General features: G+C 48.4%; 1 protein-coding gene across 1 annotated transcript in view; it reads left to right on the forward strand.

Moving 5' to 3' along the window:
* The window catches only part of LOC138293867 (guanylyl cyclase C-like), a 695,267-nt gene that overhangs the window by 232,874 nt on the left and 443,050 nt on the right, over positions 1-19,343 (forward strand). Inside the window, exon 10 of the mRNA XM_069233168.1 lies at positions 15,738-15,849. Within this exon, the coding sequence (XP_069089269.1) occupies positions 15,738-15,849 (112 nt within the window). The remainder of the gene's footprint in view (positions 1-15,737; positions 15,850-19,343) is intronic.

Here is a 19,343-nt window from a genome sequence, read left to right on the forward strand (position 1 = left end):
AAACACAATAACACAACCACAAACACACATTTTCTAAACTGCCTGATCATAAATACTCAGTGTGTGTGCGTGTATGTGTGTGTGTGTGTCAGCTTTGTGTGTGCCTCTCCAAGTTTCCTCTCTGTTGAACTAGAAGGACCCCAGTTCATGTAGAACTTGTCTCATGGCACAGTAGGAACACTCTCAGACCCTCCCTACCTTCATACTGAATCAATATATTCAAAGGATATGGCCTGTTGTTTGGGACCAAACAAACATCTGAATCTGTGCAGTTTGGAGACCCAGGGGAAGCTCCATTTGTCCATGATACTGGCCTGAGCTGATCATGCAGTGATCAAGCAATGACTACTTGGAGGACCACCCAGAATTTGAACTGTGCAAAAGAGGTGACAGTTCAGTTATCATGTTCGGGTCAGGTATACCCAGGACCACTGTAATTATGTGGCAGAAGAGGGCCAAATTCTGCGGCAGGGTTGAGTAAATTATGTGACAAAAAAAAGGCACATTTCGTGGCATAGTGCAGCATATTTTGGTATAGTATTACTACATTATTTGGTCATTTTAAAACTTGGCACACTGTCTGGGCCATGGTTGCACCTCATTAGTACCAACTTAACACCCAAATATAACAATAAGCAACAGAAAGGTGACCAGTCTAGCTTTGCGAGGGGCTTTCCACATGCAACAACACTTTTCACTGCATTTTTAGTAACGTTTGAACCATTTGAGGTATAAACAATTTGTTTGTTAACATCTGGAGATTGTGCGGCAGGTAATTATTTGGCAAATGCCACAAATCTTTAATTATATAATTGCTGCAGCTGCACAATTGCATAATTCCAGTGGCCCTGGGTATACCTCAGGAATTCCCCGTCACCAGCTTTGCTTGCATCTAGTACATAATCCAGCAGCCACCTTGGCACATACAAACTCAAAAGCATCTGATGATTTTTGAGGTACAGTCCTTTAAAGTAATCTGCTGGGGACTTTGGTTTACAGACTCTGGGACCATCTGCAGACTCTTGCCATATCTGTTCACCTTGTGGACTGACTGGAATGGGCAACAAATGTTGCCACCTTCACCTACATTTGGACTGTTTTGTATTCCAGGCTTGGAGTGGGCTCTTCTGCACTTTTTGGGAGGGATTATTGTCAGTCTGCAAGGCCTGTGAGGATTTGTAGCAGGTGCTACATCAGACCTTATAAAACTCACAACCCTTTTGGACCACTACATACATCTATGAAGGGAAAACGCAAGGATACATTTTGCTTTCAAAAGTAGGATCTGTGACTGTATTGAATGGTTTTGCCTGTTAGTGACTGTTCTCTCAAGCAGACTGTCAACTCAGTGCCTTTAATGACATTGATTATTGCTTTGCCAGCTTGGGTTGTGCTCTTGCAAAGTCACCTTGTTCATGATTGCACATTTTGGGAACTGATAATGAACAACTCCATAGGGTAACGGTGAGTTCGTAGAAAAACCTAGGCCCATATTTATACTTTTTGACGCTAAACTGCGCTAATGCAGTTTAGCGTCAAAAATTTTTGCGCCTTCTAACGCCATTCTGAAGCGCCATGCGGGCGCCGTATTTATGGAATGGCGTTAGACGGCGCAATCAGACCGGCGCTGCCTGGTGTGCGTGGAAAAAAACCACGTAGACCAGGCAGCTCCGGCGTTGGGAAAAAATGACGTTAGGGCGTCTTAAAATGGCGCAAGTCAGGTTGACGCTAAAAAATCGTCGTAACCCGACTTGCGCCATTTTTTTTCGACGCCCATCCCCCATCAACATGACTCCTATCATTGTAAAGATAGGAGTCATGCCCCCTTGCCCAATGGCCATGCCCAGGGGACTTCTGTCCCCTGGGCATGGTCATTGGGCATAGTGGCATGTAGGGGGGCACAAATCAGGCCCCCCTATGCCACAAAAAATAAAAATAAAAATACTTACCTGAACTTACCTTAATGTCCATGGGATGGGTCCCTCCGTCCTTGGGTGTCCTCCTGGGGTGGGCAAGGGTGGCAGGGGGGGTCCCTGGGGGCAGGGGAGGGCACTCTGGGCTCATTTTGAGCCCACTTGTCCCTTAACGCCATGCCTGACCCAGGCGTTAAAAAGCGGCGCAAATGCGCTGTTTTTGGCCACGCCCACTCCCGGGCGTCATTTTTGCCCGGGAGTATAAATACCACGTAAAGGCCTGGGAGTCATTTTTTAAGACGGGAACGCCTCCCTTGCATATCATTAACGCAAGGAAGGGGTTCACGCTAAAAAATGACGCACACTCCGGGCACTTTGGCGCCCGAAGCGTCTAACGCCATAGTATAAATATGGCGTTAGTTTGCGTTAGTTTAGCGTCGAATTTGCGTCGAAAAAAACGACGCAAATTCGGCGCAACCAGAGTATAAATACGGCCCCTAGTTCTTTACTTTAGATGTAGTATTTTGTTTGTGTGTTTCGGTATGTTTCGTTTTTATAAAAGTAGAGCACTGACTGGACATTACATTTTTAAGGGGTATTTTGCTGTTTCATTGTGCTCTACTTATCTAGCCCACGTCATATTGTAGATTAAGGCCTGGGCTGCTCTGCTTTGTTTTCCTGAATCAAATGCTGAAGGAGAGGACAGGGTAATCCAATATAGGGTAGACCCAGGACTCTTGAGGCAAACAACTTTCCTGACCTCTGTTAGAGACTCTGTGCACACAAAATGGTGTGTTCAATATTCTAAATTGGTCAGCCATTGCATTTTCATTTGTGGGCTTCTGCCAGTCCCGTTGTTTTCCCATTTACCTTGTAGTCCATCGGTTACTCCGTCACAGCAGTGAAATCTACATCTCATTATATCCTATGACATTTAGATTTTGGCGGACAGGATATCTGTCACTGTTGTGGCAGAGTAACCCCTCCGCCAATATTAGGCCCTTAGTGTCTGGGAAATAATTTTTCGATTCATAGATTGAAAGCAAGCGATCTTGATCACTCATGACAAATTTGAAGTACAGTAAGAGTATTTGTCACAGCTAGAACTAACATCATGGACTAAATCAGTCTCTTTTGCTCATACCAATCCTGCTGTCTTTTGGTTTCAATGATTTTACATAGTCTTCTTTACCTAGTGCATAGACTGGCCATTTTATATTGACTGATAAGGCAAGCTCACATATTTGACTTCAGTGTAAGTTTTCATGGGTCCTAACTGGTTGGAGAAGACCATTTTCATACAGCAGATACTCATTATACTATTATTTTGTCAAGCAGCATCTTTTGATGGGGGACTGCATGAGAGCTTTATGGCTGATGTGCATTAGGTAGGTGTTCAAGATAGCAATAGACCAGATCCTTTAGTTTTGGACAGATGGAAATAGACTAGACACTCTGGGTTGGAGCAGTTGCGGTCACCCTTACTGGTTCTAGATGGTTTGCAGTCTTCTAGTAAGTTGTTTACTGATCCAGGTGTAGAAGGTGTTCCCATAGTCCAATTTGCTGGTGAACAAGGAGCGAGTGACAGTTTTTCTAGTGTTGCTTGTGAGCCATTTGAAGGTCTTTCTCAGCATCTTCAGGGTGTGGAAGCAGGATGCAGTGACCGCTTTGATTTGTGTGGTCATGTCCAATTTGCTGTCAGTGTTTATTCTGCGGTTTCTGGCATAGGTTCTGGTTGTGGGTCAGAGTTTGTCCGGTCCCCAGTTGGAATCCCATGGTAAGGTGTTGCTGAAGATTACTACTTCTGTCTTGTCAGTGTTGAGTTTGAGACAGTTGGCTTTCATCCAGTTAGCGACTTTGAGCATGCAGGGGGTGAACCTGTGTTTTTGTGTTGGGGGCCTTGTCTGAGAGGGAGAAGATGAGTTGTGTGTTGTCTGAGTAGGAGAGGATATTGATGTTGTGTGTGGTTGGCGTTGAAGAGGGTGAGGCAGATTGATGTACCTTGAGGTACTCTGCAGATGGGTTTGCTGGCTTCTGAGGAATGAAGTGCCAGGTTTATAGCTTGTGGTCTCTGTTAAGAATGAGCAGATCCTGTGGGTCCTTAGATGCCAGTCTCATGCAGGCACCTGATGAGGATGGGAGGGGGAGACGGTGTCAAATACTGCAGAGAGGTCCAGGAGATGGTGGCCTGCATGTCTCCTCTGTCAAGGATCCTTCGGATGTCATCTTTGTCAGCAATAAGTGCTGTTTCTGTACTGTGATTGAACCTGAATCCAGACTGCAAGGCTTTGAGGAGCTGGTGGTTGCTGAAGTGGTTGATGAGGCATCGGTTGATTAATTTCTCTAAGACCTTTGCTGACTGTGGTAGGAGGAAGATAGGTTTGTAGTTGTGGTGGTTTCTTGAGAAGGGCCATTATGGTGGCATGTTTCTAGTTGTCCCAGAATGTGGCTGAGCTGAAGGTTCTCTTTCATCAAGGGGGAGGATGCTACAAAAGTACCCAGAGTATTTTGTGTGACCAGGCTGGTGTCTACTGATAACCAGTTTCCCATAGGTGAGGGGACATGACCTGGAAGTAAAAGCTGTTTTCATGTTCTGAAATGCATTGAAGCAGACCTGCCAGTAAAGAAGAGGGAAGGAGAGAGCCAGCCCTGCTGGAGGTGCTGATTTCCAGAGTGAGCAGAAGGAACTGAGGAGCTGCCCGCCCAGAGACTCATTTAAGAGTGACCGGCATGCTCCCTAACGGCCCATCACTCATCTGCAAGGTCACTGAAAAAGCAGCCTATGTTCAACTCCAAGATCACATCAGTGCTAACCATCTCCTGCATGACTACCAGTCTGGCTTCACATCATGCAGCAGCGTGGATAGCACCACCTTACACATCATAGATGATGCCTTCTTGACCATAGATGAAGATGCCCCCGGCCTCCTCATATTGTTGAACCTTTTAACTTGCTTCAACAGGCGACCATCCCGCTCTCATATGCACTCGAGCCCCAAAGGGTATTAATCAGTAATGTCCTTCATTGAGAGTCCTCCTACCTGTACAGCAGATCAGTTTATTTAGAAGGGCATCTCCATATCACAGATCTCTATAACATGTGGAGTCCTCCAGAGTTCCACAATGTCTCCTGTAATCCCCAACCCTTACATTGAATCACTTTGTGCTCTAATTACAGAAAATAACATCACGGTTCACCAGTATTCCTATGATATACATCTACTTGAAAGTCTCCTATGCTTCAGACATTCAACAGCTCAAACACTGCTTGCACATTATTCAGATCTGGAAGGGGGTAATGCCCAACTCCTTGGCCTTACAGACTCCACACTGGCAACCCTTAGAGGCATCCTACACACTGCAGCATGTCTCATCCAGGGCCTGAGGAAACATGATCACATAACCCCCTCACTGATGGAACTCCATTGGCTCCTCTTGCCGTTGTGTGCTCTTCAAAATCGGCTACATCATTTACAAAGGCATCACAAACAGCATCCCGCATATCTTCAATCAATCAATCAATCATTCATTTGTAGAGCGTGCTACTCACCCGCGAGAGTCTCAAGGCACTGGGGGGAGGTGCTACTTCTCTAACAGCCAGGTCTTGAGACGTTTCCTGATGGTCAGCAGGTCCTGGGTCTGTCGTAGGTGGACGGGGAGAGTGTTCCAGGTCTTGGCGGCGAGGTGGGAGAACAATTTGCTGCCAGCTGTAGTTCGGTGGATGCGAGGAACGGTAGCGAGGGTGAGGTTGGCGGAGCGGAGTTGACGGTTGGGAGTGTAGAAGGTGAGTCGTTCGTTGAGGTAAGCAGGGCCGGCATTGTGGAGTGCTTTGTGGGTGTGGAGCTTGAAGGTGATCCTCTTGTTGACGGAGAGCCAGAGTAGGTCTCTCAGGTGGGCTGAGATGTGGTTGCGGCGTGGGATGTTGAGAATGAGGCGTGAAGAGGCGTTCTGTATAAGTTGCATTCTTTTCTGGTGCCTGGCCGTGGTTCTAGCGTATAGCGTTGCAATAGTCCATTCTGCTGCTGACGAGGGCCTGGGTGACTGTCCTTCTGGTTTAGGTGGGGATCCACCTGAAGATCTTGCGGAGCATGCAGAGGGTATTGAAGCAGGAAGATTCCGTCATGGAGGATAGTTTTGGCAGTGGCAGCGTCCTTGGTGAGTGAGAGGATCAGCTGGGTGTCATCGGCATATGAGTTGATGTTGAGGTTGTATGATCGGATGATGTTTCTGAGTGGTGCCATGTAGATGTTGAAAAGGGTTGGGCTGGGGGAGGGTCCTTGGGGAACGCCGCAGATGTTCTTGGTGGCTTCAGATAGGAAGGGAGGGAGGGAGACTCTCTGGGTTCTGCCGGAGAGGAAGGAAGTAATCCAGTCCAGGGCTTTGTGGCGGATCCCTGTGTCGTGGAGGTGTGTGCGTAGGGTGTGGTGGCTGATGGTGTCGAAGGCAGCCGAGAGGTCAAGGAGGATGAGGGCTGCAGTTTCGCCTCTGTCTAGCATGGTCCTGATGTCATAGGTGGCAGCGATGAGGGCGGTCTCTGTACTGTGGTTGCTACAGAAACCAGATTGAAATGTGTCCAGAGTGTTGTTGTCTTTAAGGAACCGGGTTAATTGACCGTTGACGAACTTCTCAATGACTTTCGCCAGGAAGGGGAGGAGGGAGATGGGCCGGTAGTTCTTGAGGTCTCTTGGGTCTGCTTTGGGTTTCTTTAGCAGGGCGTTGACTTCAGCGTGCTTCCAGCTTTTAGGGAAGGTGGCGGTCTCGAAGGAGCTGTTGATGATCATTCGGAGTTGGGGGGCGATGATGGGGCTTGCTTTGTTGAAGACGTGGTGAGGGCAGGGGTCGGAGGGTGAGCCGAAGTGAATAGTGCACATGGTTTTGATGATATCATTGTCGTTGATGTGGGTCCAGGAAAGCAGGAGGTTGGTGTGGCTGGGGTCCGGTGAGTCGGGGGTTGTGGTGATAGCGGCTGTCATGGGGGTAGAGGTGTTGAAGCTGTCGTGGATGTCCGTGATCTTGCGGTGAAAGAAGGTGGAGAGGGAGTCGCAGAGGTCTTGCGAAGGTGGGGTGTTGTTGGAGCAGGACCTGGGGTTGGCGAGTTCCTTAATGATGTTGAAGAGCTCTTTTCTGTCTTGTGCGTTGTTGTCGATGCGTTCCTTGTAGGAGGATCTCTTGGTGGTCCGGATGAGCTGGTGGTGCTTGCGGATGCCGTTCTTGAGGACAGTGTGGTTGATCTCTGTTTGTTCATGGTGCCACTTCTTCTTGAGTTTTCGGCACTCCCGTTTGGAGGCCTGAAGGTCGGCGGTGAACCAGATAGCCTTAGTGCTGGTGCGGTTGTTGGAGGGTTTCTTGATCGGGCAAGAGTGTTGGCGCAGTCATCTATCCATTGTCTGAGGTTGCGGGTGGTTATGTTGAGGGCGGCGGTGATGGGTGGCGGGGCTCGGGCGAGGATGAAGATAAGTTGGTCTTCAGTGACCTTGTTCTAGCTGCAGCGGGTGATCTGTTGTGGATGGTGGTGCGTTGTGGATTTCTTGAAGGTGAAGTGGATGCAACGTTGGTCGGTCCAGTGGAGTTCGGTGGTGTGGCTGAAGGTGAAGTGGCTGCTGGCGGAGAAGACAGGGTCGAGCGTGTGGCCGGCGGAGTGGGTGGGTGTTGTGACGAGTTGTTTGAGACCGAAGTTGGTGAGGTTGTCGAGCAGGGAAATGGAGTTGCTGTCATTGGCGTTCTCGAGGTGAAAGTTCAGGTCGCCGAGGAGGATGTAGTCTGTAGAAGCAAGGGCATGAGTGCAGATTACGTCGGCGATGGAGTCACTGAACTGCAGCTGGGGAGTCTGTAGACAAGTGTTTCTCTGAGGGTGGTGTTGGCGTTGATGTGAATCTGGAAGTGTAAGTGTTCGGCGGCGTCAAGGGCGTCTTCGGTGTTGGTCGAGATTCTGAAGGTGTTCCTGTGAACTATGGCGATCCCTCCTCACGGTCTGTTGATGCGGTCTCTGTGGGTGATCTTATATCCGTCTGGGATGGCTATGGCGATGTCGGATTCCGAGGATGGGTTCATCCAGGTTTCGGTTAGGAAGACAATGTCTGGGGAGGATGAGATGAGTAGGTCCCAAAGTTTGACGGCGTGCTTGTGGACGGATCGGGTGTTGAGGAAGATGCATCTGAGGTGGTTGTGTTCAGTTCTGGCAGGAGGGGCGGCACCTCAGGGGCTGGTGAAGCTGTAGTTCCTGCAGGAGAAGGGTCCATGGGTGAGCTTTGGGGTGGCTTGGAAGCAGGTGGCTGATCGGCCGGTGTTGAGGGACTGGAAGACGTTGGCACTGTAGCAGTGTCGGGCAGTAAGGGGATCGTGGGGGCCAAGGGGTCTGGCGCTGGGCGCGGTCCAGGCGCAGACGGGCTTGCCTCTGGTGCACCTCTGGCGCACCAGCGGCACGTGCGCCATTAAGAAAGGGAGGTGGAGCTGCGCGGCATGGGGAGCGATCCCGACCTCAAAACAGGTCAAGGGACACTCTCTGCACCGCGCAGCGGGCACCATTAAGAAGGGGAGTTGTGAGGGAGGAGCAGCTGGGAGGCGGGAGTGGTGGGCGAATGGGGGAGCAAGGGGGGGCGGGCCGCAGGGGACGCAGTGGCGGGACTGGAAACAGCAAGGGAGAAAATGGCAAAAAAGGTGAAATGGCTCAAAAAGGCTTAAGAGAAAGGAGAAAAAGGCAAAAAAAGGAGACAAAGAGCAGTAAAGAATACAAAAAATAAACAGACAGTCACACAATATTTACGGCAACCACTAGACACAGGGATGAGGCGCTGCAGGTGCCTGCGGGTGGTGGAGGGCCTCGAACTCGCAGCAACAGCGAAGGCGGGGTAAAGGGCACGGGCGCAGTCAGGTGGAGTTGCGTGGCGTGGGGAGAGATCCCGACCTCAAAACAGGTCAGGGGTCACATATCTTGGACCCAAGCTCACCATCACTTGTGGTTGTCAGCACATCTGTAGCCAGGATACCATTATACTGCAGACTTAAGACGTGTAAAAAGAAAAAACAAAGAAACAGACCTTCGCCATCTATGCACCTATGTTCTGGAATAACATCAGGAACACTGCTCAATTTAGGAAAGAGTTGACAACTTGCCCCTCCCCTTTAAAAAACATCCTAGCACAATGTATTAACTGTCCATAACTCAGCTTCCTCTCCCATCACTCTCCCAATTTAAGCATGTCTTTGACTACTCGTGGTGTGCTGCCTTTTGGCTAAGTTTGCACTGCAGAAATACTAATCTTCAAGGCACAGGTTCTTTTCTCAGCATGTTCAGGCATAACTATACATCTACAAAAGGAGCTAATTATAGCACCTGGTAGTTACAATGCTTCAAAGCAATAAGCCTAAAATAGTAGACATGTTAGAAGAGGCTAGAATTATACCTTATATTTTAAAATGGCCTTAATGGTCTCATTGATCATTTATTCAATTGAGTACCACGCATTGAGGTGGTTGGAAGTTGCAATGCTTCTAACATAAGGTTAGAAGGACGCGTACTTTGAATTCAAACAATGCTTCGACCATATCATATCAAAGCTGGAAAATAGAGTATGCTAAAGTCAGAGGTGACCAGTGCTAAGGCAGAGATCCAAGTGCTTCACCTCATTCAACAGATTCTATAATTCTTTAAATACCACATCATTCCTTGCAGTCAATGCTACTAGTGTGGTTTAGTTTTTCTAATCCCACTTGAATTATTTATCCATATTCCATTAATTGTTGGATATGCATCTTCTTCATAACTATAATCCTTAATAATAATTAATGATATAATGTATCATATTTAAAGGTTTGGTCATTTGAGCTTCACTCCCGGTATCCTGGACATCTGTTAGTGGTCAGTACAGGCAGAAGCTGCTGCCCCCATGGGTCATCCAATGTGGGTCGACTTTAGGGCAGTGCGAGCAGTGCGGCCACACCGGGTGCTGACCTGGATTAAGGGGCCCTGACCCCGGGGAGCACTGTGTTTAGCAATAACTTACGAAACTTGCGATTTAAAAGCACCTGCTGAAAAGTTCCATGTGCGTCTAGCCTTCATGAAGCAATTAAAATGTCAAGATACCTCTTGTGATTAATGTTCCTGCTAGGGAGGGAGATGGGAGCAATACCACTGACCTGGCCAGTGAATTGCTCTGCCTTCCGTAGCTCCACCTGTAAGTAGAGCCCTCGTTCCTCTGAACTCCTGACATCTGTCAGGAGTTTGAGACCCTCCTCCACCCGCAGGCTTCTGCCTGAGCCTCATCCCTGGTGTCTAGTAGGAGAGCTCTGCTTTCCTACTAGGCTGCCCTCTGCCCCCCTTCTCCTTTTTTTCTACTTCGCTCTCCGTGTGCTTTCCCTTCTGTGTTTGCCCCCTTTGCGCTGCGTTTGCCTTTCGCTCTCCACTGTGCTCCTTTTGCCTCACTTCTGCTTTACACTCTTTCTTCACTTTTCTCTCCCCTCACTCTGCTCTCTCACTCTCGCTCTCCCCCCTCTCTCTCTCCCTGCTGCTGCTGCCCCTAGGGCCACGCCCCCCCTCCTCTCACTTGTGATGCACTCCTGCCGCTGCAGCCCTGGCAGCCCACCATCTTTTTTGCGCCTTTCGCCTGCTGCACGGTAGGACGAGTAATACCACTGACCTGGTCAGTGAACTGCTCTGCCTCCCGTAGCTCCACCTGTAGGAAGAGCCCTCGTCCCTCTGAACTCCTGACCTCTGTCAGGAGTTTGAGGCCCTCCTCCTCCCTGCAGGCTTCTGCCTGCAGCTCATCCCTGGTGTCTAGTGGGGAAGCTCTGCTTTCCTACTAGGCTGCGCTCTGCCTCTCTCCTCCTTTTTACTGCTTCGCTCTCTGTGTGCTTTCTCTTCTGTGTCTGCCCCCTTGATGCTCCTTTTGCCTTTCCCTCTCCACTGTGCTCCTTTCGCCTTTTGTCTTGCTTCTACTTTGCACTCTTTCTTCACTTTTCTCTTCCCTCACTCCGCTCTCTCTCACTCTCGCTCTCCCTCTCTTTCTCTCCCTTGCTGCTGTTGCCCCTGCGGCCCGCCCCCTTCCTCTCTCTCGGGCTGTACTCCCGCAGCTGCTGCTCACATGGGCCCGCCTCCTTTTTTTTGTGCTGTTTTCGCCCCTACTCCTGCCTATCAGCTGTCCTCTCCTCCCCCCGCCCCACTTAACGGTGGCCGCTGGCACGCTTGAGGCAAGCCACCCCGCAGCTCATCCACAGACCCTTCTCCTGCCGGAACTGCACCTTCACCAGCCTCCATGCCAGTGACCCACCCACCAAGGCAGGACTCAACCATCTCAGATGCATCCTACTCAACACCCGCTCCGTCCACAAATACACCGTCGAACTCTGGAATCTACACTCAGCCTCCCCAGATGTCACCTTCTTGACTGAGACCTGGATGAACCCCTCCTCAACGTCCAACATCGCCATAGCCATCCCAGACGGCTACAAGATTACCCGCAGGGACCGCACTAACAGACTAGTAGGAGGCATCGCCATCGTCCACAAGAATACCCTCAGAATCACAACCAGCACCAAAGACACCCTCAGCACCACCGAACACCTACGCTTCCAGATCTACACCGATCCAAACACCACCCTCAGAGGGACCCTCGTTTACAGACCCCCCAGCTCCAGACAGCAGTTCAGCGACTCCATCTCCGACGTCATCAGCATGCATGCCCTCGCATCCACAGACTACATACTCCTCGGAGACCTGAACTTCCACCTCAAGAACATCAACAACAACAACTCTACCACCCTGCTCAACAACCTTGCCAACCTCGGCCTCAAGCAGCTCATCACGACACCCACCCACTCCGCAGGACACATGCTCGACCCCATTTTCTTCGCCAGCAAACACGTCTCCTTCAGCCACACCACCGAACTCCACTGGACCGACCACTGCTGCATCCACTTCTTCTTCGAGAAACCCACCGACACCACAGACTCACCGCCCACCAGCCTCCTGCTCTCCTGGGCCCACGTCAATGACGACACCATCGAAATCATGAACACCATCCACTCCTGATCACCACCCGACCCCTGCCCTCACCGCACCTTCAACAAAGCAAGCTCCATCATCACACCCCAACTCCGGAAGATCATTAACAGTTCCTTTGAGACTGCCACCTTCCCGGAGAGCTGGAAACATGCCGAGATCAAAGCCCTCCTCAAGAAACCCAAGGCAGACTCAAAGGACCTCAAGAACTTCCAGCCCATCTCCCTGCTCCTCTTCCCTACAAACGTCATAGAGAAAATTGTCAACAAACAACTGACCTGTTTCCTTGAGAAGAACAACACTCTGGACCCGTCCCAATCCGGATTCCGCAGCAACCAGAGCACTGACACCGCCCTCAACGCCTCCACGGACGATATCAGGACCGTACTTGAATATGGTGAAACCGCAGCCAGCATCCTCCTGGACCTTTCAGCCATGTTGGACACTGTCTGCCACCACACACTATGCACAAGCCTCAACGACGCAGGGATCCATGCCGGAGCCCTGGACTTGATCACCCCCTTCCTCACCAGCAGAACTCAGAGAGTCCGCCTCCCTCCATTCCGCTATGAAGCCACCAAAATCATCATACCCCAGGGAATGTCCCTCAGCCCGATTTTCTATAACGTCTACATGGCTCCGCTCACAAACATCGACCGATCTCACAACCTCAACATCATCTCATACGCCGATGACACCCAGCTGATCCTCTCCCTCACCAAGGACCCCATCATCGCCAAAAACAACCTCCACAAAGGAATGAAGGCCATTGCCGAATGGATAAAGAACAGCTGCCAGAAACTGAATTATGACAAAACTGAGGTCCTATTCCTAGGCTCGACCCCCTCCGCATGGGACGACTCCTGGTGGCCTGCCACACTGGGAACCACACCGACACCCACCAACTTTGCACTCAACTTGGGATTCGTCCTGGACTCATCACTATAAATGACCCAGCAAGTCAACGCCATCTTTTCCTCCTGCTTCAACACCCTCCGCATGCATCAGAAGATCTACAAATGGATTCCCACTGAAACATGAAGGACGGCCACCCAAGCCCTCGTAAGCAGCAAACTGGACTGTGGCAATGCCCTCTACGCAGGAACCATGGCCATGCTCCAGAAAAGACTGCAACGCATACAGAACGCCTCGGCACGCCTTATCCTGGACATCCCCCACCACTGCCATATCACAGCCCACCTGAGAGACCTACACTGGCTCCCCATCAACAAGAAAATCACGTTCAAACTCCTCACCCACGATCACAAGGCACTGCACAACACCGGACCAGAATACCTCAACAGACAGCTCTCTTTCTATCCTTCTACACCTCGACCTGGCAGCTTTGCTCCGCCGACATTGCCCTCGCCACCGTCCCACACATCCACATAAAGACCTCTGGTGGCAGATCATTCTCCCACTTTGCTGCCAAGAAATGGAACACTCTTCCCACCCACCTGCGAAAGACACAGGACCTACTTACCTTCAGGAGACACCTCAAGACATGACTGTTCAAGCAGTTCAAGCAGTAGCAGCCCACCCCCCCATCAGCGCCTTGAGACCTTCACAGGTGATTAGTGCGCTTTACAACTGCTCTGAATGATTGCTTGATGGGGGTTTTGTCTAGAAACAGCTTTGACTCGGCATAAAGTAGCGTAGAGGGTTAATGTGTCTGCTGCAAAGAACAGAACTATATTTTGTGTGGATAGCTGAGTTGATTATTAAAGCCAGCCTTTAAAAGCCCTTTCAAACAAATGAATGTATGTGAAAGGGGGGCTATGGAGATATGAGGGGCACATTTGTCAGGTAGTAGTGAGGGAATCTGAGGAGGTGGCCATTGAGTTGGGGGCGCCAAAATAGACTGTTGCACAGGGTGCCACCAGTGCTAAAGCCGGCCCTGCATTAAATCCCCGGCTTCTTTCCTGCGACCACTGGTCATGAATCAGTATTAAGTTCTGCTGCAGTTCAGAACATTTTACAAGCTGAAAAACTGGCATTGAAAACTGAAAACCAGGATACACCAGTGGAAAGAGATGTTAATTCACAGTTATTAGACTAGAAATATCACTTGTAAGCAAAACACGGCCATTCTAGCCCATCCTTTATGTTCATGAAGCCGTACATGTATTACAGTGAAATATAAAACAATCTCACAATATGAGTTAAAGTGCAGTTTTGTATATATTTACAAGCACCACCTTTACATATACATATTCCAAGAATAATCTCGCTCTTGAGCTGATTCTTTGAGTTGTAGTTGTCATTAGTGATTTTATTAATGTCCTCATCGTGTGTAAAATTCACATAACTTTTAGCATTTTCTGAATACTTTTGTTTGCTTGCCTCGATTAACACAAACTAAACTCTGTCCTAAAAGACAACTGTCCCTTTATCCTTTTTTTCTCAGATTATAAATGTTTTTTTCAGCTAGTGCATATTTATAAATATAGTTGTAAAATGAGGAAATTAATGCACTCTAAAGAATTTCGGCCTGATTTAGGGGGTTGGCAGGTAGAATACGGTGTCATCCTGAAGGAATACTGCCCGCCCAATTTAGAGATAACTGCCAGCCCAGCTGTTGTCTCTGTACACTAATGGAAACCGTTGTCACAACAGTTCCTTTCAATGTACTAGAAGTATGGTGGATGGCCACTGTCAGTTTTGATGGCCCTGCACAAAACTTCAAACTTTCTTGTTGGTTTTCAAAAATAAACTCCAAAGACGGATGTTCTTTTTGAATAAAAACTAATGACACCCCAAACTATGAGTTTTCTCCTTGGGTTGGTGGAAGGGTCATTATAGCTTTTTTTCCTGTACCTTACTGTCAGATTTTTCCAGGTGGTGATGGACAGAAAAAAAGTATTACACTATGCACCTCCCGTGATAGCACTAAACAAACGCCATTTAATATCATATCCATTATGAGGTTATTTCATTACTTGGAAGTCTTTAAAAGTGCAGAAACAAAAGTCAGTACAAGTATGAATGATAAACTATTATTTTTCTGAATATTTTATAATTCCTTTTCCTTAAAAACATGTTCAAAATCTTAATGTTTAATTATTTGTTTACATTTGTATGAAATGCCAAGTATTAATAATCAGATTTTATAGTTGTGTTATTTTTGTATTTTGTGCCCATAGTTTCATATTGCTGTGCATTCATTTTGTATCAAACGTATTTGTCTTTTCAAGTGTTTGATTGTTTTTTTAAATATTTTCTTGTGACTAGAAAGATGCATGCATCATTTTATATAGAAAATGCAAATAAGAAAGTAAAAGTAACTAGTGATCATGACAGCAGAGTCGCCATGGTTTTCCATAGCATGAAGTTGAACAAAATAGTCCATGGGGTCCCTTATAAATGCACATTTGTACAACTCTGTTAATAGTCTGTGGGCTTCATAAAGTAATAAACACTGTTCTTTCCTGTGATAACTGTAGGATAATTTCTCCTTGTTGGTTGACTTTATCTCGTAAGATGGTGGAAATTTCTTCTTGCCGTCTGAGCGAGAAACTGTGTGCACACTGAATATCAACATCAGAATATCGATGGGACACAATATTGAATATAAAATATTGACAGGTAAATAAGTCTAGATTTTCTGTACCCAGCTCCACATATCTACCTTGGTGATATATATGTCTTTAAGGTACGTAGATGTGGAGCTAGGGATAGAAAATCTATACTTCCCTATATTTGCTTACCTTTTGGTATTTTGTCCCTCTATATTCTTGTACCATGACCCCTTACTTTTTGTGAAGCCTGAGTGAGTGAAGGTTGCTTGAGACAGGAGCCGTAACTTTTTGCATGTTCACTTTCTTCAGTTTACCTCATTACTGCAGTTTGACACAAGCACCAATGAAACAACAGTGCTAAACAGCCAGCCGTCCTTTATCTGGAAAAACCATCAGCTACCCTGTGACATTCCTAATATAGGTGAGTAATCCCAGTGGTGTCTATACCAATTATGGTGTTCAATTGATTTAGTGCCTCTGCGAAAGAAAACAAAATTAAAGTATCTCTAATAGTGGATGTGTTTAGAGGACTCTTTAGACGATCAGTAACAATCTGCGATGGGGCTTTATTTCTTAATCGCTAATCATCCAGTCGACCAGTGAGAACTGTCAAGTGAACCCCTGTTTCTTCAGAAGGTGTGCAGAGAAGACCACTGTGGGCCACGTTAGGAACCACAAAGGGACCAGTGTATTTTTCAGTTGTCACTGGTCATTCAGTGGTTGTCAGAAATTCACCCCTTGTTTCTTTAAATGTTTTTAGATGAAAATAGAATGTATTTGTTAACCATCTTGTGAGCTTTTGTTTCTGCAGGTGTGTCATCTGTCTTTAGGTGGAAGTGTGGATGTGTGACATGATTCTGAGTTTGCTTAGTAGGTCTAAAACAGGGGGTTTCAATGTCGATACATGGGGGATGACTCTATGCCATTTATTACTTACTATGAGTGACAGTGTAAATGCTTAATATTTATATTATTTGTCTGTACATTTGTCCTAAGGGGATATCCTTAAAATCTGGCATGCCCCTGGCCATCACTGACCAACTTGGACACTCTGGTCTGCGGTGCTTTGGGGACTCCTTTTAGTTGGCATAACGAGATAATCCATGGCTGTCTCAAGATGTTATTTTGATATGGACCAGGGTTTTTTTTTTTGCTTGCTATGGGGAGATCCCGCAATAGTATGAAGTTAGCCATTGTATATTTCCAACAGTTGCTCTGGATGGCATCTGTTAAACTGTGCGATATATCCTCTGAGCAGCACCTCTGAAACAAAATAACATTTCTTAAGTATTTGCATTGACATGCCACCTGGATGAAATGTGAAATAATTTCTTGGTTCTTCAACATTAAGGCCCTCATTATGACACTGGTGGTAAATCCTGCTTACCGCCACGCTGACGTCTGCCAATTTACCGCGGCGGTGGCGGATATCAGTTCACCATATTATAACACACCCACAGCAATCTGACAGAGTACAGCCACATACACAAATCTGCCAGCCCAAAGGTCAGTGATAAAGTGGCAGTCCCAAAACCCACACCGTTACGCCAGCAGAACAACGCCCATCACATTATGACCCACAAATCACCACAGTGGACATTCAACGGCGGTAAACCATTGGCGGTACATGCCGCCACGCTCACAATGGATAACCACATACAAAACAACACCACATTGGACAATTCAAACAACACACACTTGACACCCATACACACAACACACCCATACGACTATAAAACACACACCCACATCACTCACAACCCCTTACGAATACAAATCATTGGCACAAGACTATTACCAAGACCACTGCGACAGGTAGAGCCACACACCCATACACCCCTCACATACTCCACATCACACACCCCAACACATTACCCAATACACCCTCACCAACATACATCACATAACACACATGGCACCACAAAGGCACCCCCGTTTCACTGAGGAGGAGTTAAGGGTCATGGTGGAGGAAATCATCAGGGTAGAGCCACAGCTATTTGGAGCACAGGTGCAGCAAATATCAATAGCTAGGAAGATGGAGCTATGGCGGAGAATCGTTTACAGGGTCAACGCCGTGGGACAGCACCCCAGAACAAGGGACAACATCAGGAAGAGGTGGAACAACCTAAGGGGGAATGTATGTTCCATAGCTGCAAGACACCAGCTCTCTATACAGAGGACTGGCAGTGGACCCTCACCTCCTCCCCCACAACTCACAACATGGGAGGAGCAAGTCTTGGCAATACTGCATTCTGAGGGCCTGACCAGTGTCGGAGGAGGACTGGACTCTGGTAAGTAAACTTTCAACAATTATCAACCCCCATACTTGCATGCCATCACATACCCTCACCCTCACTCCCATCACTCCACTCCATCCCACACACTCCACCATCACATCGCACTAATCCCAATGCCAATCCCTGCATGCTGGACCAATGCATGGACACCCCTCACAGCCCTGCATGGACACTCATCACTAAAGTATGCCCAGCGTAGGGAAACTAACAATCCCACCATACACCAACACACACAAGTAAAAGCTGGCAGGGCAACACCAACATAGAGGGGAAGCCAGGGATGTACAATATGTCATACACATGAAGCATAATACATCATTTACATCCCCAAAGGGTACCCCTGCCAATGTCACTGGAGAGGAGGTGCCATCACTATCCAGTCCCCCAACAGAAGAGACCCACAGTGATGACAGTAACTCTGGTCTTCAGGATCTAGACGATCTACCTTTCCCATCAGGGACCACTGGACAGCCGGTCCCCCAAGCCCAGTCACAGACCACCACAGAGCCTCCCCATCAGGAACCAACATCACAGCACCCACCCAGCACCCCCAAACCTCTGCCCCCAGGACAGGTCAATCAGCAGTGTGCCCACCTGTACAGGGACCCCAGGCTACACCTCATACACAAGACAATCAGGGACCTGGGGTCAGTGGCAGTGGGCACAGATAGAGGCACAGGCCACCAGGGACATTGGGAGGACTGCTGTGACCCAGGGGGAAGACAGGAGCAGGGAACCGACTCTCCAGGAGGTGCTTTCCGAGATCCTGGGAGCCTATCAACATTCCAAGGACAGAATGGGCCAGATCCTAGACAATGTGCAGAAGAACAGGCGGCTGCAAGTGGGACAGTATCAGGGAGGACTTGCAGGCCATCAACATTACCCTGATCTCCGTAGCAAGGGTGCTGGTAGACATGGCCAACATTATGAGGGAGGCAGTGTCACACCAGAGAGCCCCTGCCACTAGCCAGTCATTTCAATATCCCTCCACCTCCGCTGCCACTAGAGGCCAAGAGGCCCCACCACAGGACCAACAGACCACCAGCACCCCTCCCCCTGCAGAAGGTGAACCACCCCGCAAACTTTTCCTGCACTCCAGACAGAAGCCACAGACATTTGTCAAGACCACCGCCAGGAAATGAGACTCTCTTGATTGTCCCCCTTGTGTCCCACTCAGTCACCTTGTCCACCTTGAACTGCCATTGCTCCCCTTGGGAAACACCCAGAACAACGACTCCGAAACCACAAAGTCGTGAAAAATGAAAGCGGAACAACGCTTTCCTTTTCCACGACTTCCTGGTTTTGGTACCTTAACCACGCATGTCTGAACAACGTACATGCATGTTTAAGGTACAGAAGAAGGGAGTCAGAGTCAACGCGGTGGATGGGAGGAGGTAAATTGGGCTGGGACATGGGCTGTTTTTTTTGGGGGGTGGGGGCTCGGGGTAATTAGGGTTTAGGGGGGCAGGGTTTAGGTTTAAGGGGTGGGTTGGGGGGTTGGGGTGTTTAGGTTTTAGGGGCAGGGGTGGGGACTCGGGGTATTTTTAGTTTTTGGGGTGGGTGGGGGGCTGGGGGTGATTAGGGTTTGGGGGAGGGGGGTCAGGGTTCAGGTTTAAGG

This window comes from Pleurodeles waltl, chromosome 4_2, assembly GCF_031143425.1.
Source record: "Pleurodeles waltl isolate 20211129_DDA chromosome 4_2, aPleWal1.hap1.20221129, whole genome shotgun sequence".
Lineage (NCBI taxonomy): Eukaryota > Metazoa > Chordata > Amphibia > Caudata > Salamandridae > Pleurodeles > Pleurodeles waltl.